Source organism: Bombus pyrosoma, linkage group LG12, assembly GCF_014825855.1.
Source record: "Bombus pyrosoma isolate SC7728 linkage group LG12, ASM1482585v1, whole genome shotgun sequence".
Lineage (NCBI taxonomy): Eukaryota > Metazoa > Arthropoda > Insecta > Hymenoptera > Apidae > Bombus > Bombus pyrosoma.
The window spans coordinates 4,267,287-4,290,846 of NC_057781.1; the positions used below are offsets into that span (position 1 = coordinate 4,267,287).

The following is a 23,560-nucleotide window of genomic DNA, read 5'->3' on the forward strand; positions in this document are numbered from 1 at the left end:
TCGTTATCGAACCTAGGATCATTGCCCTTAGCGTCTCGAGTATCTAATTACCACGGTTACTTGTCGATATCTGTAACAATCATACTTGCTCTAGTCAATATCTTCTCTGTTGCATAAGGACAATGTCTAATCGCAACGAAGGTTCCTTTCACGCCCCTAACCCCAGCTCGAATCATAACGCTTCTCCGACATATATATAAACAAAGCCTAAGGACAAACATTAAAATACTCAGCTGTAGATTTACGGTACAAACGTTTCTCTTGCGGCCAACTCTACGAAGCCTGTTCATGATCCAATACTGTGAATAATCTGACGCTATTGTAAAAAAGATTGTATATAAAGAAATATTTTAATATGATTATTAAATATATAATTTCCTTTAAATAATCCTTATCTATTTTCTTTTCGTTTTGACTTATTCTTTGCAATATTAACATCTATCTAAAAATTCAATTACTAAAAACATATACCTGGACAAGGACAGATATATTTGTATTATAATATATATAATATAATAATATATGTAAATGATATCTCTCTGATGATATTATAATATAGCATTATTTGTTTAATTTACAAACATTACTTTTACGAAATTAATTATTTAATTCAGTTTAATTTAATGTAACATTATAATAATATTTATAATAAAAGTGTGTAGTATTTAATACGAGCTAAATATCATTGATCAATTACAAAATAGTGATTGTATATCTACTGATACTAATCATAAGTCGAGTGTTGTAAAATTCCTAGTTAATTATTCAATATCAACTGACATGCAAGTGAAACTATTGACAAGTTTAATACGCTAATGTAACATAATGCGGATTACGATTTCAATCTATTTAGTTGAAACTTTCACCGCGAAGAAACATAATCATGAAGTTGTTCTGCCCTTCTAATATTTACCAAGAATCTTGGTTACTGTTGAGTATAACGAAATTATTAGGTAAGGAATTGATTAAATAATAAAAGTTATAAAATAAATTATCAGAAAATATAAGATTATAAAAATTAACTTAAAGAAAGAATCATATTATTTTTTAAAAATTTACTTTCATATCAGATTTCGAATAATTTTTCTTTACAGGTTTATATCCTATCAAATTTTTCAGAATTGCATTTCCAAATTATTTATATGTATCTATATTAGTGGCGCTTTATTGGTTTTGTCATTGGCAGTTTTTATATTACATATTTGACATGTTTGATAAATTTCGTTCTATAAATGACACGTTTTTACTTAGATATGTTCGAGTTTACTTAAATATACTTTCGTATCCTATAATAATAATTTCAAGTATGTACAAATGCTCAAAAGTAAAAAAAGCATTCGAACAGTTAGATACCGTTGACGAAAGCGCTAAGTTCTTAAATATAGAGATCGATCATTCTTTATGTATGAAAAATGATATTGTTAGAATAACTACTGCGATATTTGTAGTACTAACTTGTAATTTAATGGATTACTATGGATTATTGGATAACGATTCAGGCTTTATATATCTTCTTATATGGGTAATTGATAGACTACCCGATTTTGTTTGTGTAATAGTAATATGTTCTTTTACTGTATTTATGTATAAAATTGAGATTAGATTTATGCAAATAAATACGATATTAAATATTATTACAAAAGGAAAACATTTCATTTCTATCTCTGAGATGTCCGATATGAACAATGGTATGTTTCTATTGTAATAGACATTTTTGCAAATTATTTTACATTAAAATGAATAGCTCATGTTGAAATTTAGTTTCCAGATATAGATTATTAAAATGGCTTCGATTCGAATTACACAAAACAATGTCACTTTTAAATGAAGCATATAGTTATCGATTCAAACTCATGACAATAATATATATTGGATATATATGTCTACATGTGTGTATCATCTATAACCATACTTTTAACACATTTTATGCACCTGATGTAATACTGAGTTTTACATGGAGTACCATTGATTTAATCAAACTCGTCTACTTAATTCATTTATATGGCAATCTAACGCTAGAGGTAATTTAAAAATATTATTATACATATAAGTTAATTACATTTCCTTGTTATATTTTGATTTTTCAGTATAATTAAAGGAATAACTAAATAAAAATATGTATTAAACTTTATCCTCAAATAAATTTCAAATATTTTATAAGAATAGTAATCTTAACAATTTTTTAAATTCATGCGCTTGTATAGATACCAACTGATTAACAATAAAGTTACAAAGCGCACCATCTTTTATTAAAGAAGTGAAAATATTCGACCAGTTACTCGTCGTTCACCGCTTATTCAACTATTTCAGTAATTCTATTATAATAATAAATACATAGTGGAACAAAATATATTCGTGTTTTTACTTAAATGTCCTCTTTACAATGTTCTAATTTTTTATTATGACGTGTCCCGTCAGCGTGCATTAAGCGCATGCGCAATGCCACCTTACGTGGCATCAGCAGCAGTCACTATTGCAGCGAAATATATTTTCTTCATTTAGTGTAAACATTTGTGGAAATATTAACTTTTGTTATGGTTCAAATACGTTTAATGACATAACGTAAGTAATTTATATTACAAAAACATTTTGTGAATTACTCATTCGAAAGACTCGTTTATAAGCATTACTCTGTGCAAAATGGCTTATTCTATTTTACTACTCTAAAGTAACATTTGCTAATAATTTACCACATAGAGTGAAGGTCGCTAAGTAATGAGCGTATAAGATTCATTTAAAATCAACGTCCAATATGGTGTACGATAATCACATATTTAATTTTGTATAGGTTATCTTATGTCTGTCAATATGTAGCATATTTTGAATGTCTATCTTTAATTTATGAATTTGTAATTGTGCTATGGAACGTGTCACTTATAACATTACGCAATCTTAGTTTATGCATTAAAGTTATATGTTTCATAAATATAAGTCTGTTTATATTTTTTAGAAAATATAATTTTTTCATGTATGCTTTAGAGACATTAAAAAACTTAGTGTTAGAAAGTGACTTAATTCGGTTTTGAATAACGATGAGATTATGTATTCTCTGAAATAATTAAATTTTTTGAGATAATTAAAATAGTAAAATTATAGTATAAAGAAAAACATTTACAAAAATAATTTATTTTCTTTTTAGGATCAAAAATGAATCCACAATATATACAGCAGCAACAGTCACAACAACAGCAGCAACAGTCACAACAGCAACCTAGTTATTTCTCTGGTCCTCCAACTTCATCTCCATATGGAGAAGTAAATTCTAATGTTCCATCAAATATGTTAAAAAGACCCCCAATGAATTCACAATTATATGCTTCTCAAAAAACAATGCAAGGACCTTCCCTTACTAATTTACATCAACCTCAAGCACCATATTATGTGAATAATATACAAACACAAGGTAATATGATTTACTCTTATTCTTCTTTATTAGAATATATTTATTTTTATAACAAAATAACTTTTGTTTAGGAAATACTCAATATGAATTATCTACAAACAATCCACATATTATACCACCTCCAACAAGTCAAAATAATATGGTTAATCAAATGTCAAATATGTCTTTGGGAGATCAACAAAGAATACCATCTGTGGTAATTATGCAGTTTATATATGACATGAACATACTTATAAAGTACTTGATGCATTAATTTTCATTTCATATCACAGCAAAGTTTCCCTCCACCACCTTTACCTGAAAAGAGCAGTCCAACAATATCTACACCTTCAAATGTGAATGGTTTTAATAATTTGTTAGAAACATCATCGGGGAGTGGTAAGAATTACCGCTATTCAATTAATTTTACATTCACTAAATTAACATTCACTAAAGTTAATAGAAAATGAAATTTCTTTTACTTTAACAGGTTCCACAGGGCAAACTGATCCTGGTGGAAAATCTGGATCAGCTATTTCTGGACAGAATGTGCAAGAGCAAAAAGCAGCTTTAAAAGCTTCTACACCACAGCTTACTGGTCTTCCATTTTCAGGACATTCTACAGGGACTACTTCTAGCCATTATTATGCTGGACAAACTTTGCAATCTGAACAAGCATTCAATGCAGGATTGTCTTTAAATCAACATCAACCTGGTCAAATGAACGTTATTGATACATCTGAACAATCGAATTTTCCCAAGCCACCAATGGGGCAGAGATCTACAGTTCCACCATTACAGGGGCAACAAAATGTATCTAGTTTATCTTTACCTGGGCAGCAAAATCTCTCTAACCCAATAATACCGGGTCAAACAAATATATCAGAGCCTCCATTATCAAATCAACAAATGCATAACAACATGCTCATGCAAGGTACACATGGACAACAAAATTTAATAGGACCACCAAAACAAAATTTGTCAAATCCACTGTCACATACTCAACAAACATTGTCTGGTCCTCCTATCTCTACACCACCCTTACCAGGACAACTTTATTCTTCATTACAAGGGCAACAAAAATCTGGTCATTCCTTTGGTCCTTCGCAAATAAATCAACAGAACATACATCCACCTCCAATACCAGGCCAGCAAAGTGGTGCCCCACCTTCATTAACAACTCAACAGGGCTTTAATAGGCCACCATTATTAGGACAACAAAATTTATCAAATTCACAAATGCCACCTCCATTACCTGGTCAACCAGTGGGACAGATGATAAATTCTGGTACAAATTTACCACAATCTGGGCAAAGACCATATACATCTGGACCACCAATGCAAGGACAACATATGGGAAATCCTGTAGGAGTTAATCGTAGCTCACCCAATGCAATGCCAAACTATCAACATACAGGATATCAAGGCTATAATAACGTATGTTGTTTCTGAAAGTAATAATTATTAAAATTACTAGAAGTTATCTATTACAAATCTCTTTTCTTGTTTCAGGATATGTATAATGCTCAAAGAGGTTCATATCCAGGTATTTCACCAGGCGTAACGAGTGGATATCAGCCAGGTATGCAACCACAACAAACTAGACGTTTAGATCCTGAGCAAATGCCAAGTCCGGTAAGAAATTATATATAAAATTGTCATAACTTACAATTTGCTTCTTTAAGATAACCTTAAACATATTTTTAAAGATTCAAGTAATTCAAGATGATCAACGCGCAAAAGGTGGTGTATTCTTAACAAATCAAAAGGGATTGGTTCCGCCATTAGTAACCACCAAATTCATAACGCAGGATCAAGGAAATGCATCACCTAGATATATCAGATCTACTATGTACACTGTTCCTACCACAGCAGATATTATAAAACAAGTACGTTGAATAATTTATGTGTACGTGAAATCGTTAACTTAATTTTATACAGGCCTCAAAATAATTTTCCTTTCCAGACGAATGTTCCATTTGGTCTAATAGTAAGTCCAATGGCTCGTATAGCGGAAGGAGAATACGAACCACCTATTGTAGATATGGGTGAAATTGGTCCAGTGCGTTGTGTGCGATGTAAAGCATATATGAGTCCATTTATGCAATTTATTGATGCAGGAAGAAGATTCCAATGCATGTTTTGTAAAGCAACAACTGAAGGTACAAATTTATTTTCTTAGCATATTTTATTTGATACAATTGTTAGTCTTTTTTGTTTTGAATTTAGTTCCAGCAGAATATTTCCAACATCTTGATCATACTGGACAACGTATGGATCGTTATGAAAGACCAGAATTAATGTTAGGAACATATGAATATATTGCTACTAAAGATTACTGCAGAGTAAGATATGGATTAAAAGACTATTTTATTGTAACACTTTCTATTACCTTAATCTTGAAATGTTCATTTTAGAACAATACTTTTCCAAAACCACCAGCTATTGTGTTCGTGATTGATGTATCATACAACACAGTTAAATCTGGTTTAGTTAATTTATTATGTATGCAAATGAAGTCAATCTTGCGACATTTACCCGTTGACGCTGGTCAATCGAAAACGAACATGAAAGTAGGATTTATAACGTACAATAATACGGTACACTTTTACAATATTAATTCCTGCCTTGCTCAACCACAAATGATGGTTGTGGGAGATGTACAAGACGTTTTTATGCCACTTCTTGATGGATTTTTATGCGATGTCGAAGAAAGCGAATCTGTTATTGATGGTTTAATGACACAAATACCAGCAATGTTTGCAGACACACGTGAAACAGAAACAATTCTTGCACCAGCCATCCAGGCCGGATTAGAAGCATTAAAGGTATCTGTACAATACACAGTATGAGATAAAACAATTATGAAATATATCAACTAATTATAATTTTAATAAAAAATCTTAAGGCTTCAGATTGCTCTGGGAAATTAATGGTTTTCCATTCTTCTTTGCCCATTGCTGATGCACCTGGTAAACTGAAAAATCGTGATGATCGTAAAGTACTTGGAACAGAGAAAGAGAAAACTGTATTAGGTGAATTGGTTTCATTACTTCTAAGTTAATATTATGCCCAATTTATAACCAAAAATTCACTTTCCTTTTCAGCGCCGCAAAATAATGTTTACAATAATCTAGGTCAAGATTGCGTAGGTGTGGGTTGTTCTGTAGATTTGTTTGTTTTCAATAATTCATATGTGGATCTTGCGACAGTAGGACAAATTGCCAGATTAACTGGTGGAGAAGTTTATAAATATACTTATTTTCAGGTAATAGTAGTAACATTAATTTAATATTGGCAAGTACAAAATGTATACCATGTGAAGTTTTGTATTTTTTAGGCTGATATAGATGGTGATCGTTTAGTTTCTGATGTTATTAATAACATTAGTAGACCAATTGCATTTGATGCTATTATGCGCGTACGTACCTCTACCGGTGTTCGCGCAACTGATTTCTACGGTCACTTCTTTATGTCAAATACTACAGATATGGAATTAGCTAGTATAGATTGTAATAAGGTAAAGTGTTGTTGCAATTTAATTTTGTATTTTATTACATATTTTAAAAGTTAATTTTTACATTTAACATTTCAGGCCATTGCTATAGAAGTGAAACATGATGATAAACTAACAGATGATGAAGGTGTATATATTCAAGCAGCTTTGTTGTACACTTCCTGTAGTGGAGTTAGGAGATTACGTATTATTAACCTTAGTTTAAAAACGTCGTCTCAAATGGCTGAATTATATCGGACTTGTGACCTAGATGCTATCATAAATTATTTCTCTAAACAAAGTGAGATAAATCATTATTATGCCACAATGATCTCAAATATATTAAATATTAGTTTATTAAACCTAATTATTACTTCAGGTGTGTTTAAACTAATTGAATCAACTCCAAAAACCGTGAAAGATAATTTAATTTCAAGATGTGCTAATATATTGGCGGCATATCGAAAACATTGTGCTTCTCCATCAAATGCTGGTCAATTAATATTACCAGAATGTATGAAATTACTCCCACTTTACATCAATTCGTTATTAAAAAGTGATGCAATATCTGGAGGTACATAATTTTGTTCCTAATTACGTACGTTTCACAATGTGGTCAATGCTACAAAATCAATTTTCTAGGTGCTGATATGACTATTGACGATAGATCTTTCATTATGCAAGCAGTTGCAACTATGCCAATTTCTATATCAGTTGTGTATATCTATCCGAGATTACTTCCTTTACACGATATTGACCCTCAAGATCCAGAGTTACCACAAATATTGCGCTGCTCCATTGATAAATTCACTGATGATGGCGCGTACTTATTGGGTATGATTTCGTTTACCAATTTCTTGATAAGTTTTCAATTTTTAGTTATATTTATTTTTATTTTATATTTTACATTTTTAGAAAACAGTATCCACATGTTCCTGTGGTTAGGCCTGGCGCTTTCCCCACAATGGGTACAGGCAGTATTCGGTGTCCCATCAGTAGTTCAAGTTGACACAGACTGTACTGCACTGCCAGTATTAGATACTCCACTAAATAACCGGATTACCGATATAATTAATCGTGTACGTATGGAAAGGCATCGTTGTATGAGGGTAAGTAAATTAATATTTATGAAATTTATGTACTGAAAGTGTCATGAAACTCATGTTTTATTAAATCTTTTCAGTTAACTATAGTAAGACAACGTGAAAAACTAGAAATGGTATTACGTCATTTCTTGATTGAGGATAGAGAAAACGATGGAAGCCCGAGTTACGTTGATTTCCTTTGCCATATGCACAAAGAAATAAGAACACTTCTTAGCCAATAAAATGAATATTAAAGAGCAATCAGTTACCTTATGTTGAAACCCTAGCTTGCTACATGTTTGTGACTGTTGTCATGTTATGTCGAGGATCAGTTAGATTATTAAAATAAAATTCATTCAAAGCTCAATGGAAAGCATAGGTTGTGCGTGCATTCATATGCATCATGACAAAAAAAAAGGTGAAGCAAAACCTAACATATATTTGTAACATGATACCTTTAAAAGGGCAATGAGAATTTTACAAAATAACTAATCATTCCGTGGAAAAGAATGGTGTATCTGACATCATATGAAAACACCCGAATGCACTCATACAGTGATTTATACATGAATTGTAAACGTAAACTTGTATTATTAAATTTTATTTTAACTAGCTCATTAATGTTATCATTATGTTAAATTAAATAATAAAAATGTATTAAATCATTATAAATTTATATATGAAAACAATATCTTGTGTTAATTGAATAATACTACTGCAATGAAAGCTATTTGTATGTTAATACTATTTTACTATATTATATATCACAATTTCAAAAATGTTTTATATTTGAGAGTGCATATAAAACAGTTATATGACATCATTTTTTATTATATTTTAATTTCCACTTTTAAATATTGCGTTATTGTGAGTTACGTCTAATAAATTTCATATATGTACATTATCAATGCATTTAATTTAATTATTTAATCATATAAACACAAATATTTAGAAAAATATATGTAGAAACGACCAAAAGCTATAAATAAATATATATTTCTATTTATATATCATATTTCGTAAATACTTGAAAATTTTTTATTTCTTTCTAAATATGTTTTGAAGTTATCCAAATTTACGGATATTTTATTATTCATTCCTTTTATTGAGTGTTGTCATAGTCATACAAATAGATCTCGATACTCGCTAGAAAGACTCGTTCGAAAATTGAGTCGTGAAAAATCATCATGGAACACAACAAAGTCCTCGTTCTTGCAAGACAGACAGAAATAAGTAGAGTGTCTCTTCATAGCATGTCATGAATGCGCAGAACATGAACCTTCTTGTCTTCCATGTTGATTGTTCATAACTCTATCGTGTCAATGCACTATATCTTTATCTCTCTATGGTATAATCAAAGATGAATAGGAAGATCATCAATACGGTCTTTTTGATACCTACGTTCTACATGTTTCACTCTAAGCTTTTTCCTGTAAAATCATTACGTTTCTTTCTACTTAGCTCGACTATAAAGTTTGTCACAGAGTAAATACGGATTATCCATTTTATATCTTGAAAATATGTTCTCTATTACTTTTGCAATGAAACTTTTTGTTAGAAATCGGATGCCACTTACTTCATTGTTCATATTGATTGAAGTTTCTCATGCATTTTATAAATGTCAGGTAAAACATTTTTTTAATATATTTATATTTTACTTATATTATTTAAAAATAAATATTTTTTCTAAGTGAGGGGAGCGGAATGATATTGGTTGCCTTCTCGTCCCTCGATGTTCCTCGATCGCTTGATCGATTACCTTGATGTCCCTCGATAACAAATGTATTTATTAATATTCATAAGTAATAATTATTAAATTATAATGAGTACACATTTGTTATAATTAAAAAAATGTAGTGTTAAATTTACGTTTCAACTTGATTTTACCTCTATAATAAATACATTTAGCCAGACAATCAATAACAAATACGCATTAATTATAACGTGTCATTAAAATTTGTATTATTATCTTATAGATTATCTTATACATATGTTAATTGAAAAACATGTTAATATCAATTTGTAAATAATTATATTGTAAATAATTATACTAAGAAATGATATAAATATTTATGCAACGATTGAATGAAAATTATTTGCGTTATCATTAATAAAACTTTAATTGAATACATAAAATACGATTTAACATGTTTTAGTTTCTAAGCATGTGTGTTTTGAATTTGCACATTAAGAATATATTGAGGATTATATATATTTAATTTACAAATATTGTCAAATTTTGTCAATACCACCTGACAAAATCCGCAATCACTTAGTTGCCAACCCAATATATTCTTTAATAAAAAAAAAAGTCTCTATTAGGACCAACTATTCGAACCAACTTTCAAGATCAGCAAAACGAAACTGTGTAACCCTTTTTTAACCAAGTATTTTGCTAAGAATTGTTACATTAGAGCCGCGTTGGCTTAATGGGCTAGGCTTAAGTTCGTAATCGAGAGGACTTCAGAGTTCAAATTTTAATGGTCCAGTCAATTTTCAGCAGTTTTTCTTACCAAGAGCTCATTGGTGAACAGTGTAGCCGTTGACTACCAGAGGCCCTCATTCTCAATGTCCACTTTTGACTGACATTTTTAATAGTGCTGTAGACTTCGTACCATGAAAATTTCCCCATTCGTTTCCGAGTATAATCATTAACATCAAAGAAACGTAATTATATTTATATTTAAAATCTTTTTCTGATTTAGTTTGATGTGATATATTTACATAATTTTAAACGCAACTTTACACAATATCAAACTTAAAGTAATGTTATCATTATTATTTATGGATTCTTTATATATAGTTATTTATAGGTTATTTTTGGGTTATGTTCTATCAATATATCTTAATTAGTTATTATGTATTATATGATATTAGGAAATTAGGATATATTATATTAGGAAAAATAAATAAATGATTATATACTTTTTATTTATGTTAATTTTGTCTTTTATTTGGTTTCAGAGATTTAAAAAATGACAAAACGAAAACTAAAATCTGATAATGAATCAAGACCAAAGAAAAATAAAACAGAAAATAACAATCATGTATATAACAATATAAAAAATAATAAAGATAATAAACTTAAAATTAAAAAGACTGCAAAGGAAAACGATGAAGAAGTTGTAACAAAAGATGGCAAAGAGAATCATAATATCAACAATATAAATGGAAAATCCAAGATGGTAAATAGCAACTCTATGGAAAAGCCAAATTGGCAAGAATTTAAAAAGAAAAAGAAAGAAATTAGAGAAAAATATAAAGCAAAACGTTTCAGTAATATTTATGATATCTCGATTGTAACAAAGCAGCTTGGTGAGAAATTACGTAGGGTTGACTGTTCAAAAGTGGAACGTAAAAAATTAATTTTAAAGGCACATGATTTACTAAAAACTAATTACAATAAAATAATATTTACACATGATATGTCTCGTATCATTCAGTGGATCTTCAAGTATAGTGACGCAGAAATTCGACAGGCTATTTCTAAAGAATTAAAACCTTCATTTTTGTCTATGATTGAATCAAAATATGCAAGGAATTGTATAAAAACAATGCTAAAGTATGGATCTCAAGAGACTAGGCATGAAATTATTTCTACTTGTTATGGTAATATAGTAAGATTCATGAGCCATTCTGTATCTGCTCCATTATTGGAACTTATGTATTCAACATGGGCTACAGAAATAGAGAAAAGATACTTTAAACAAGAATTTTATGGTGACATGTATAAACAGGCTAAGGATAAAAAAATTAAGACTTTGTCTGATACTTATGTAATTGCAGAAGATATGAAAACAGCAACATTGTCTGCAGTAAAAGGAAATTTAATGAGAATATTAAATAAAAAATTTTTAAATTCCACTCTTTTGCACTGTGTCCTTTTAGAATTCTTAAATAATTGTTCTCTTGAAGATAAAAAGGAAGTAATAGCTATGTTAAAAAGTTCGATGGTAGAATTGTCTCAAACAAAATTTGGTTCACAAATTGCTGTAATATGTATATGGCATGGCTCAAACAAGGACAGAAAAGTCATTATGAAATCTATTAAAGGTAATATAAAAAATATTTCAATGTCTGAGTATGGATATTTGATACTATTAGCATTATTTGATTCAGTAGATGATACTGTTTTAATAAAAAAAATTATATTCTCGGAAATACAAAATGATCTGACAGATATAGCATTAAGTGATCATGGAAAGCATGTAATATTGTATTTAGTAGCTAGAAGAAATTCCCATTATTTTGCTCCCAGTATAGTGAAATACTTAGAGCAAGGAGACAACAATGCAACAAGCAAAAAACCAGCTCATATAAGAGAGAAAGAACTTTTAGATTTAATTTCTGATTCACTTCTTGAATCTGTAATTATAAACACGCCGACTTGGATGTCCAACAGTTCTATTGCAATGATAACATTAGCGATACTGAAAGTAGGTACTAAAGAAAAATTAGAAAAAGCCTTCGAAGCTGTTACTATATTTATCACAGACTTAAAATCAAAGATTAAAGAAGGAGATGAAGAATATAAACCTGTTGAACATGCCGGTTTACATATGATGTTAAAAAAGCTAATACAGAATGACAAAGAGTTGCAAGAGAAAGGTGAAAGCACATTTGGAAAAATATTAGTTGATCATTTAGAAACAAATATTATAGAGGAATGGATAGAATGCAATAGAGGATGCTTTTTGTTAGTATTATTACTAGAAAATGGAACAGTGTCCACTGTGAATACTATACTTTCTAAGTTAAAACCAGTGATGAATATTTTGAAGTCAAAATCAAATCCAGGTGCAAAAATCTTGTTAAAGAAGTTAAAATAAATTATTTATGTAGATAAATAATGAGCAACAAAGATTGTACTAAGTTGCAAAAATAAAAATTATAAATACTAAATCATGTTTTGACAATTATAAGGATGTTTAATATGTATGGGTGTATGTTACTGCATTTCATTTATAACATAAATATTAGTAGTAATAATTCCTTTTTTTATCTTTTAAATTTGTTAACGTATATAAATAATTGTGTAAAAATTATACATAATATAATGTATAGTCGTTACTTATGTATTACATATTATTTTATTATACTTGTACCTACCTATACAAATGCACAAGTATATGTAAACTTGTGTTTCAAATGCAGACTTTATTAATTTTACTTATTTAGTAACGTTACTCCATCATTCCATTATCATTTAAAAGGAAAGGTTTTCTTTTCTTCTCTAAGAAGTATAGAATAAACAATTAATTTTTTTTCTGAGGGGACTAAATTTAATTATTGTGCGATTTTGTTATTTCCACATTTTTTCATATCGAATAGGAAAGTTTTCTGTAGAACAGTACAATGAAATAGGTTCTTGTATAGACTAGCCTGGAACTAAAAAGAGCAGATCCCTAACTTTATAGGTTTTTGAATATGTGAGCATGGAGCTAAATTCGTTACTCATCAATAAGGTTTATCTAGTAAACTCTGCCTTAGACATAGGGATAGGAGAGGTTGTGCAGAAATCATATTTGTAGAACGTGCTTGGAGTAGGAACACTAGCGAGAAAATCTCACATGTCGTAGACTTCTGGTAGCAGAGAGGAGAAAATCCCCATATAATTTCACCAGTTTTGTTGCGTGGATGATCATATAACCATGTCTCGACACTCGTTAGGAAGAACCGTCCGAAAACTGAGTCATCAATAATCGTGAGAAATATGGAAGACAACAAGGTTCGCGTTCATGCGACACAAACAGAAACGATTAGAGTGTCTCTGCTTTATCTGAGACATTCATAGCATTCACGAATGCGTAGAATACAACTTTCTTATCTTCTATGTTACTTTTTCATGATTTAATTTTCGAACGGTTTTTTTCTAGGTTTCAGCTGGCTTCGATATATAAGTGGTCGTCACCTATTTATTTTAGGTTTTCCCTTTGGGTCAACAGTGCCATTCGCAAGGATTAACTGTCCCTGTATTACTCAACGAAAAAACGTTTCTTCGGCTTTCCACGCTTTCTCTTTTTATTTTTTTTTTTTTTTTTATCTTTTTTCAAATTCTCAAATCTCATTCTCTCTTTCTCTTTTTCATACCAATAGCACACGAGTTGAACGTGCTCAATGCAGCTTGTGCGGTGTTCTTGTAATATCTGAGACCTGTTTATATGATCATATCTGGAAAGGGTTGGCTTTAGGGGCGATTGGGGGTTGGGACCCCTATAAATTTTTTTGATAGTGTTGAAAAACATTCACGCTAAATTTGGTGCGGATACGTTGAACAGTATTTTCAGAGCATACATACATATTTTTACTTTAGAGTTTTACTAGAGATTTTTACTTTATATATAGATATAAACATATTTTTCTTATCTTTTTATAATACAATATGAAAAATTAGAAACAATGAAAAGTATTGACTCTAAATTGTGTATTACTATGCACTTGTTTTTAGCTACATAATAAGTATCATTAAATAAACATGTATTAGTAGACATTATACACTTCGTCATTGTTTTAAAACGTTTGAACACGAAGTTACTAACTTCCACATATGTAACATTGATTAAAAAGTACTAAAATTAATTATTATCTTCATATCTTCAGCATTTCTTTAATATCAATGATTCTAGTTCGAATTTCTGGCTCATTATCCTTCGTTAACTCTGGTAATGCCTCTTGAATTATTAAGATCATTTTATCAAATTGTTCATTATTGTTTGTAGACCGTAATTTTCTGCCAAGAGATAGAGCTATATTTAAGGCTTCCTTTCTTATTCTGGTATACGAAATACCTAAAAAATATAAATTTCATATTATATAATTGTAATTTTACAAGGTAATAATACAATACATTTTTAGTTATAGACATACAATATGCTTACCTATACTATGTTTTAAAATTTTATTAAACGTGTCACAAATCAAATTTAACTTTTCTCTTTCTTCAATCGACAATTCCGAAATATTTATTTTAAGTAAAGCAAGTTTATCCACAAATAAATTAAGTGCTGATAGCATAGATATTTGTATTGTTGTAGATTGAACAGGAAACATTTTACCGTAATGAGTTATAAATTCTATACAATATTTGTCTAAACAAAAAAAGATCACAAGATAATTAAAGGGTTAATTAGTAATTCATATTTTTATATTTAATAGTTTTCAAATGCAATAATAATTTACCCTGAGTGTCTTTATAAGATGGCCAAGCTTTCCCAAGTATTTCGTAAACAGTTTCATATAATTTTATGATCTCATCTCTTTTTATTCTCTCTTCAGAGAGTAATGATTCATCTCCATCTTTCCTTGATAGCTAGATTATACAATATTTATATATCAATGCATAAGGTTGATCACTTCTTGCTTTTTATTGATAGTACATACCGTTGACAAAATTTCTTGAACAATTTCGTATACCTCTTTAAACTTATCGATATTTAGTTCATGCAAAACTGTACCAAAAGCACGTAATGCGTGTCGGCGATAGTCTAAAGCTTCCTTTTTACTTTCCCGATGTAATATTTGTACTATATCCGCAGATATTCCACTGTTCTCTTTAAGAGCTATCCTATATTTAGATTATTCAATTTTTAAAAATGAATATCACAAATGTAACATTGTATTTGCATACATTTAATAAGAAAAATGTTAATATTGTTACATGCATACTTGCTATTACATGCCAGCGTAGCAAGGGCATTTAACAAACGATCTTTTCCATCCCAAGTTCTCCCGCGTAATCCATCTGTTAAAACCTTTAACAAAGTATTTCTTACAGTCGCATCAATATCGTTCCCTAACTTTTGTGCTAACGTATGAACTGCATTAGCCGCTTGCGCTTTCGTATTCCACGATGACGATTCTAATGACGTGCGTAAAATATTTGTTATTGGTTCTATGTTTTGTTTAATTCCTGCTTCGGTTCCTGGAGTAATTTCATTCCATAGTTCGGTCCATAAATCCATCATACTTTCATTTTCTATGAAAATACTGTAAATAAATATCACGATATTTACAAACTTAATTTCAAAGTTAAATACAAACCTTGTGTTTTTTGTGCATGCATTGCAAAGAAAGTAAGAGGTATAACAATACTCGAATAATTCTTTAATACCTCCTGATTATAATTATTTATAGCTTGGAACGTTTGTCCAATTACTAATTTAGTTGAATCATCTGAAATTCAGAATTTTGTAAAGTTTTATCTTTCCTCTATAAGTTCTATAACTTTACAATTTTTAAAAAGATTTATTATATAATGCACACCTCGTTCCATATACCATGTATTAAGTGTTTTAAATAATTTTTCAAGACTTGATTCTTTTGCTGACCCGACTATATGTCCAATAGCTGTTGCATTATTTTTCCTAACGATGGAATTACGATCCAATAATCCATTCATTAGCGCGTTTAGGACTTTACCTATATATAAATATTAAATCATAATAATTTTTAAACAGTATTTTTTAGACTGAATAGTAGTTATAGAGTAAAACTTTTTTACTAACCACTATAAGGTTGTAACTCTTGTTTGAAGTGAGTACTCAAAAGAATGATAAAGTGCAAACATGTAATTTTTGTTCCAAAACCGACACTAGATTTTATTAATTCTATCACTTTTGGCATTAATTCCTTTAAAATTTCTGTATCAATGTACTGTATACACTGCATTAGAAGGAAACATTGATGATTAATAAAATATGATTTTTTCGAAGTTGTTTTTTTGTCTTAAATCACTCACTTTTGTCATCGTTTCAGTAGCATAATGCTCCTTAGCAGCACTAGCTCTGATAGTGTCAATAGCATCTCGTGCCTCTGACATTGTTCCACATACATTACTCAAATATGATAAATTTGGATTTTCTGATTCGCCAATTGTACTTAAGAGAGCAGGAATTAGTGTAACTAAAGATGGCTTAAGCAGAGTACCTGCTCTTGAAACTAACTGAGATACTGTTTGTAAAGATACCGTTCTTACGCTGCTTACAACGTTCACAGCTCCGATATCTAATAATACAGGTAAAATTGCTTGTAGAACTTCTTCTCCTTCTTTACCATAGGAAGAATCACAATATCGAACGCAAACCTATATTAATGAATTGATATAAGATATAAACAATATAACTGTACATACAAATATAATACGTGTTTTATGCATACAATAAACGAATTGTTTCAATACAAAACTTACTCTACTTAATGCTTTGGTCGTATTTGTAGCAGCTAATCGAGTACCCTCATGAATATCATCCATTACTCGAAACAGTTTCTTCAATAGTTCTGGAGCACATTTCGCCAAATTTAAACGAACATTTATTCTTAATAAATCTGCAAGTGCATTGCAACAACTCATTCGTACTCGCCATTCATGATTTGTTAAATTTTCAGTTATATCATTCAAAATTTCTTTATGATATTGTTCAACCTATCAAACATAATTTTAAATAACAGTTACAAAGAATAAAAATATATTTTAGGCATTGATGTGTGGATATTCGAAAATACAAGTATCTAAGCTTCAGATTGGGTTGAGGAAGAGATTACATCAGGGTAAAAAGAGAAAAATACCCGTAATTTCGAGTATACGCACACTTCTAATTTTAAGTATTCTAAGCACTTCCACGTACAGCTTTACTTGTTGATGGAACAATCGCACGCCAAATACTAGACATACTATGCTGAATCTTGGGAGTAGGATCGAATTGATATCTGTATAAGCGTGGAATTATATTGGGTAAATATTTATTTAACTCTTCGTTTGCAACTTTAGCAATTGCTGCAAATCCAAATGCAGCACCTTTTTTAGATGTCCATACTGCATTATGATTTGCTAGATGCATGAAGTAGTATACTAAATCAGGTTTTTGTAATTCTGTAGCCAAGGAACAAATTTCTCTGTACGTTGATAAATTACCACTATAAATAAAATATTTATAAAATTAAACTGAACCTATTAGATAGAAAATATAACATGTAAATTTATAAATTTATCTTACTTTGTTGGAGATTTTCCTAATTGACCTTCTTCAAATAATTTTGTATCTGATGTAACTTGTTGTACACTTTTACGTCCTTGTGTAAATTGATCTAGTATGCTAGAAACTAGAAGTTCCTTTTGTTCCTTGCTACTATTAATATGTATCAAACTAAGTCCTTTTGCTGCCATATCTTGCACTATATCTGTAATTAAAACAATGCACTTTAATAATATATTTCTATTTTCTTTTTTTTTAGTAGGAAATATATTGTATAACTTACCACTATCATCTGAAAGAAAATCCATGAATGCATGATGCAATGATGAAAATTTTTCTTTAATACACTCCCTTTGGATATTATATTTTAAAAGTGCTAATAACCACACACAGACGGCCTTATAACAAATATTTATGGTAAAGAAAATGGAGGAATTGTAAATTTAAAAAAGAAAAATAAAAATAGATACCTGTCTCAAATTAGGATGTGGATCTTTATACATTCGAAGTAATTCATCCAATGTTTGTATTAATAATTTAGTACTGATATTGCTGTAAGGTACTTTATGTTCAGTTGGTGATGTTGTCCAAGCATCTCGTTTTTCTGGAGATGCTTCACTTTGAACACAACAAACCAATGCTTCTCCCATGATCAAATGGATTTCAATGTCTTTTGTCTAATGGATATAAAAGCAAATTTAAAACGTACTCCTAAAATTTTTAATTATAATTACCAATGTACATTTACCTCTTTGACAGTTGTAATTATTTTATTTACTATATATGGTGTATGAGGAAAATTTTCCCCTACGCACAAATAACCTAATGAAAGTGCAGCTTTTTCTTTAATCTAGAAATATAATTAAATCAGTATTACATCCCATGAACTCAATAAATTTAACAACTATTAAAATACGAACCTTAGTATTTAATTTTACATTATTCAATGCTGAAAATAATATTTCTACAATTGCCTTTTTATTTGTTTCTCCCTCACCTTCATCAGGTAATGGTAACCCACATATTTTCCCCAAAATACCAATACTCTGAATTGCGGCATCCATTAATAAAATCGTATTATTGTGAAGGAAATTGCCTATAATATTTTTGAAAGAGAATTGAAAAACAAATTAATATTAATTTATACAACTAAATATGTACATACATATCATTTTGACAACATTAATGTACAGATCACAGTTAAAGAAATCATTGTCCATATTATTTCTTTTAAAAACTAGTCTCCTTTCCATCATACACGTTAAAGTTAGTAATGAGCCATGTTGAGCTTCCAGAGAATTTTTATCCATGATGTTCATAATCTCAGAAATTTGAGTTCCAAACTCATTATTGGAAAGTTGAGTAGTTATTATGCCATAAATTTTAGCAACCAATTGTCTTACATCTAGCTTAGTAGATATAAGCAAAGTACGAAGCCATGATAACTCATTTTCATAAATTCTTGTTGCAAACTGTGGAACAGAACCAGTCACTTCCAATAAAGCTTGTAGTGTAGTTTGATCTGCATTATATAATTGTTTATACATTATATCTTTCAATACAATTCTTAATATATTTTTAAGTTTATAAGAAATATTATATACAATTTTACCTGCAGAAGCATGACTAAAAATTAAAATCATATCAAGATACTGATTTAATGTCTCTAATTTATCTTTAGATAAATTTCTTAAATAATGTGTAATTAATGGGGTATATTCACAAGGATGCTGCAATGGTTCGTTGTATTTAGTAACATTAGCACTTTTTGCTAAACAAATACGGAGATAAGTAATTATCTGTAAAAAATATTAATTATTTTCTCGAATCATAAAAAAATTGCCAATAACAATAAATTATTTTCTCATTGAATTAATTACCTCCATAAATACAGCAACACTATAAGGAAGTACTTTATTTTCTATGTTCATTTTTTCATTACCAGCAGTTGACACTCTTGCTTGCATCTTTGAATAAATATAAGTAACAAGTTTTGGAAAATCTGGTAATGAAATTTGATTACCCTCTTGTTTATCACATTCATTTTTATGTGTAGTACCATATAAAACTTTTGTAGCTTCTGTTCTTATTTCATGTTTCTCATCTCCAGATGCCAACAGTAAAAGATAACGAGAAGGTATATCGTCAGGAGGAAATACATTAGCAGCATAATGCATAGCCACAAATCTGTTCTCAAAAAATATTACTGATATATAAGCGATATTATTCTATACATATAATGTATTTAATTAATATATACATGCCTAACATTTGATTCCTGTGACTCAATATATGTAGATAATAATCCATTCATCAGAGATATATTAACTTCGTCATCTTTATTAAGTACAAATGCAGATGTTATTGAAATCAGTGTATCTCTTACTGTTCTTCGTAAATCACCTTCAGTCTTAAACATCAAGAAAAGTTCAGCTCAAACTAGAAACATTCTAGTAATGTAACATACATCTGAACTTACTACTTTTTCAATTGCTAACTACATACCGATACAAGTGTATCAAATAAATGACATAACAAATTTGAATTTTTATCTATCACTGATGGAATTCTTTGTCCTAGTTGTCCAATAACAGTGTATGCCATCATTTTATGATGAACATCTTCACCCTCAAAAATTAATTTTATCATGCCATTTAAGATAATTCCTGCTATACGAGATAATGGTGCAAGACTACACCTTAAAACATTTAAACATATCACAACATATATATATGTATATATATATATTTTATTGAAATTCAAATTCATGAATAATTTGTAATACTTTTTACTTACTGTTGCACAATGTTTGATGTAAATTGCAATGCCATTGACTTTAACTTTGCATTTGTAGTTTTTCCATCTCCTTCTTGTAGGGAATGAAAAACTACCTGTATATTAATTACAATTAGCCACCAAGTAGTATAAAAATTATACCTTATTTTATAGTAAAATATACCTGAATACATGGTGGTACAATAAAACCACCTGTAGTAACACGGCAAAGATAATGTAATAATTTTAGACGAATTCGTATGCCTGCAGGCAATCGTTTCATTTCTGGCTTAACATCTTTATGGATACCTAAAGTATCAGTACCCAAAAATAGTGTATAAAGTGGTGCTGCTAAATGCATTGAAGACCAATCTAACGTGCTGAATATTTAAAAACAATTTAATATTTAGCATATTCTAATAGAATATTTATAAAAATAGTAGAAAAATCTTTTTAAACATACTTAACAATTTTCTTTAATTCCAAGTCTGCTAGATTAGCAACACTAAATCTGGTATCTGCTGCAGCTACTATCAAATGTATAAGAATATCTGAATCATGGAAAAACCCTCCAGCTACGAATTTTACAATTCCTAATTTTGTTTGTTCAAGTTGTTCTGCTGTTGGAGGATTTTCACCAATTACCCGTTTAAATGCATATTCACTTAATCCTAGTGGTACACGAAACCGTGACCAATCAATAGCCTGATCTGACTGTTGATTTTGCATTTGTCCTACAGCTCTAGAATAATTTTGCATAATCAATTAATATAAATAATCATTAAAAAATTTTCCTATTGTATTGATGAAATTATTAAAATATAAATTGTATGAATAGTGAATAATCTTACCCATAAGGTAACAATAAAACATCAAGCATAAAATTGAGTAATTGTTTTGCTACATATAGTTTGTCTTGTAGACCAAGAAAAGATGCTCGTTTCTCCGGATCCACAGGAATATTAACATGACCCAATGCAGGCATAATTATAAGTAATAAACTGAAATATTTTACATATTTACCTAATTTTCATTATTTAAATTATGTTAAATATTTACAAACCTGTCTTGATGAGATAAAGGTTTTCCTTCAATAGCATTTAATACACTTGGGATTAATTCTGCTTGTTTTTGCATTTCCATTCTAGGATATCCTAATTTTATATATATAATTGTAAAATTCTGTGAACAAACAAAGACAATAAATTCTTATTCAACCAGAAATATTTTTAATTGATTCTCTGTATCAATAACATACAATTACAAATGAGCTGGCAGCTGGATCTTGATATTGTAACAAAAGTGTTTCAACTGGCAATTGGACTTGAGGTCTACTCTTTATCCTTTTATTTATATGAATTAATAATTCCATTACTTTTTTCCTAACACCTTCTTGACCACTAGAAAGCTTCAACAAAACTGGAGGCAAAAATTTACATACTGATGCTTGCAGTTGTTCATCAGTATCTGCAGATCCCAAACGGAAAAATACTCGCTCAAGTAAAACTTCCATGAAACAATAAATTATACATAAAATAATTAATTTATAAACATGAAATTATATACAACAAATTATAACTAATATATATTATTTTTCACAATATTAAACAAAATATATTTTGTTCAAAATAATAATTGTTCATTACACGATTCAAAAATAATACTTAATTGCAAAGAAACAATATTTTGTATTCATAAATTCCAAATCATTCAAAAACAACGTGCAATATCTAAAATTTTATAATAAAAAAAATAGTTGTGTAAATAACATCTTATATACTGCACATAGAAATTTAGGTGATAAGAGGAAAATAATTATATGTACATTATTTATCATCATTTATTTAATTAACAGATGTGGACATATAGTAAAAATAAAGTAAAAATATACAAAAGAATCGAAAAGATTGTCTTTTAAGATAAATTTGAATATAAATTGAAAAAAGTGATGTAAAATTATACATTTGAAGTTGTTTTCTATAAAACTGCATGATAATGGAATTTTTTACAAGCCATGATATATATAAAAATGTTTTTATCATTAGAAATAATGTTTTTATTAAACGAGGAACTATATAATTAATAATATAATTTGTGTCATCATCAAAATAAACTGTCTTCATGTAAAATAAATTGATTTTTTTTCCGAATTACTTACTCAGCTCATCCGTAGGGGCTGCCATTTTGAAGTAATGTGTAAAAGAGAAAGCGAATGATAGTCAGTGACAAGTGACAAGAAATATTACCGGTCTGTAATTAATCTTACTATGAAAATATTATTTAAGCATATTTAAGTAAAAATAATACATTTTCCCCCGAATTGCATATCTTTTTAATGTCTTTAAAAATTTTCTTCTTTTGTATAACATCTTCCATAATTTTCGTACAATTTTTTAGAGGAGAAAGTTTCCTACTTTATTTTTATATCACTATAAAATGATTCACATATTAATAATAAAAATATTGTTAGAAATTTTTTTCTAGTACTATATAGTTATCTACCATCTTTCATGTACACGGTCATACAAACTAATCGTGCTCATGTGATCACATCAACCTATTTAATAAAAAAGAGAGATATGGATATCTTTCAACATTTCGTCTTTTATTCCTTTAAATATTTCTATCAAAATTCTATAATACGCAACAGCCTTTAATGTACAATTTTAATTAGTTTATCGCTCAATTTACAATACAATTATATAATTCTGATATTATATGTATTCTAATTTACGTATAACAAGAATATTGTAAATGTTAGCTTTGAAATCTAACTACATATACATAAAACTAATTCTACAAATAAATTTTAATTACATGTTAATTATATGTAATTATATAAGTAAATTCA

At 29.1% G+C, this 23,560-nt stretch overlaps 4 protein-coding genes across 6 annotated transcripts; 3 read left to right on the top strand and 1 right to left on the bottom strand.

The window, feature by feature from the left end:
* The first annotated feature begins 742 nt into the window (after positions 1 to 742).
* On the top strand, positions 743 to 2,219 carry LOC122573721. Its single transcript, XM_043740480.1, has 4 exons — positions 743 to 953; positions 1,095 to 1,688; positions 1,762 to 2,021; positions 2,205 to 2,219. Exons 1-4 carry the CDS (start codon positions 884 to 886, stop codon positions 2,217 to 2,219), a joined length of 939 nt encoding a protein of 312 aa, XP_043596415.1. The 5' UTR covers positions 743 to 883.
* A 189-nt stretch (positions 2,220 to 2,408) lies between these two features.
* Positions 2,409 to 8,652, top strand: LOC122573968 (protein transport protein Sec24C). Its single transcript, XM_043741008.1, has 18 exons — positions 2,409 to 2,562; positions 3,140 to 3,403; positions 3,475 to 3,599; positions 3,676 to 3,781; positions 3,873 to 4,819; positions 4,895 to 5,017; positions 5,092 to 5,271; positions 5,349 to 5,544; positions 5,612 to 5,727; positions 5,800 to 6,210; positions 6,291 to 6,417; positions 6,490 to 6,650; positions 6,723 to 6,902; positions 6,978 to 7,179; positions 7,258 to 7,452; positions 7,521 to 7,712; positions 7,794 to 7,987; positions 8,062 to 8,652. Exons 2-18 carry the CDS (start codon positions 3,148 to 3,150, stop codon positions 8,203 to 8,205), a joined length of 3,855 nt encoding a protein of 1,284 aa, XP_043596943.1. The 5' UTR covers positions 2,409 to 2,562; positions 3,140 to 3,147; the 3' UTR covers positions 8,206 to 8,652.
* A 1,738-nt stretch (positions 8,653 to 10,390) lies between these two features.
* On the top strand, positions 10,391 to 12,865 carry LOC122573969 (protein penguin). 2 transcript variants are annotated; one of them, XM_043741009.1, is made up of 2 exons: positions 10,391 to 10,726; positions 10,928 to 12,865. In XM_043741009.1, exon 2 carries the CDS (start codon positions 10,939 to 10,941, stop codon positions 12,790 to 12,792), a length of 1,854 nt encoding a protein of 617 aa, XP_043596944.1. In that variant the 5' UTR covers positions 10,391 to 10,726; positions 10,928 to 10,938; the 3' UTR covers positions 12,793 to 12,865. The 2 variants fall into 2 exon arrangements, with proteins under 2 accessions (XP_043596944.1, XP_043596945.1); XM_043741010.1 differs by having other exon boundaries at positions 10,391 to 10,630.
* Positions 12,866 to 14,262: 1,397 nt separating this feature from the next.
* LOC122573966 (proteasome adapter and scaffold protein ECM29) lies at positions 14,263 to 23,136 on the bottom strand. Of its 2 annotated transcripts, XM_043741005.1 has the most exons (28): positions 22,868 to 23,136; positions 21,968 to 22,215; positions 21,773 to 21,891; positions 21,561 to 21,710; positions 21,173 to 21,451; positions 20,894 to 21,089; positions 20,731 to 20,825; positions 20,440 to 20,632; positions 20,199 to 20,344; positions 19,815 to 20,121; positions 19,547 to 19,733; positions 19,100 to 19,456; positions 18,855 to 19,030; positions 18,683 to 18,784; positions 18,405 to 18,611; positions 18,218 to 18,332; positions 17,956 to 18,139; positions 17,587 to 17,875; positions 17,151 to 17,384; positions 16,701 to 17,045; positions 16,468 to 16,624; positions 16,226 to 16,381; positions 16,004 to 16,135; positions 15,629 to 15,938; positions 15,344 to 15,527; positions 15,143 to 15,272; positions 14,842 to 15,051; positions 14,263 to 14,751 (listed from the first exon to the last, which is right to left on the bottom strand). In XM_043741005.1, exons 1-28 carry the CDS (start codon positions 22,890 to 22,892, stop codon positions 14,552 to 14,554), a joined length of 5,433 nt encoding a protein of 1,810 aa, XP_043596940.1. In that variant the 5' UTR covers positions 22,893 to 23,136; the 3' UTR covers positions 14,263 to 14,551. The 2 variants fall into 2 exon arrangements, with proteins under 2 accessions (XP_043596940.1, XP_043596941.1); XM_043741006.1 differs by lacking the exons at positions 21,173 to 21,451; positions 21,561 to 21,710; positions 21,773 to 21,891; positions 21,968 to 22,215; positions 22,868 to 23,136 and having other exon boundaries at positions 20,440 to 20,562; positions 20,894 to 21,036.
* Positions 23,137 to 23,560: the final 424 nt, after the last annotated feature.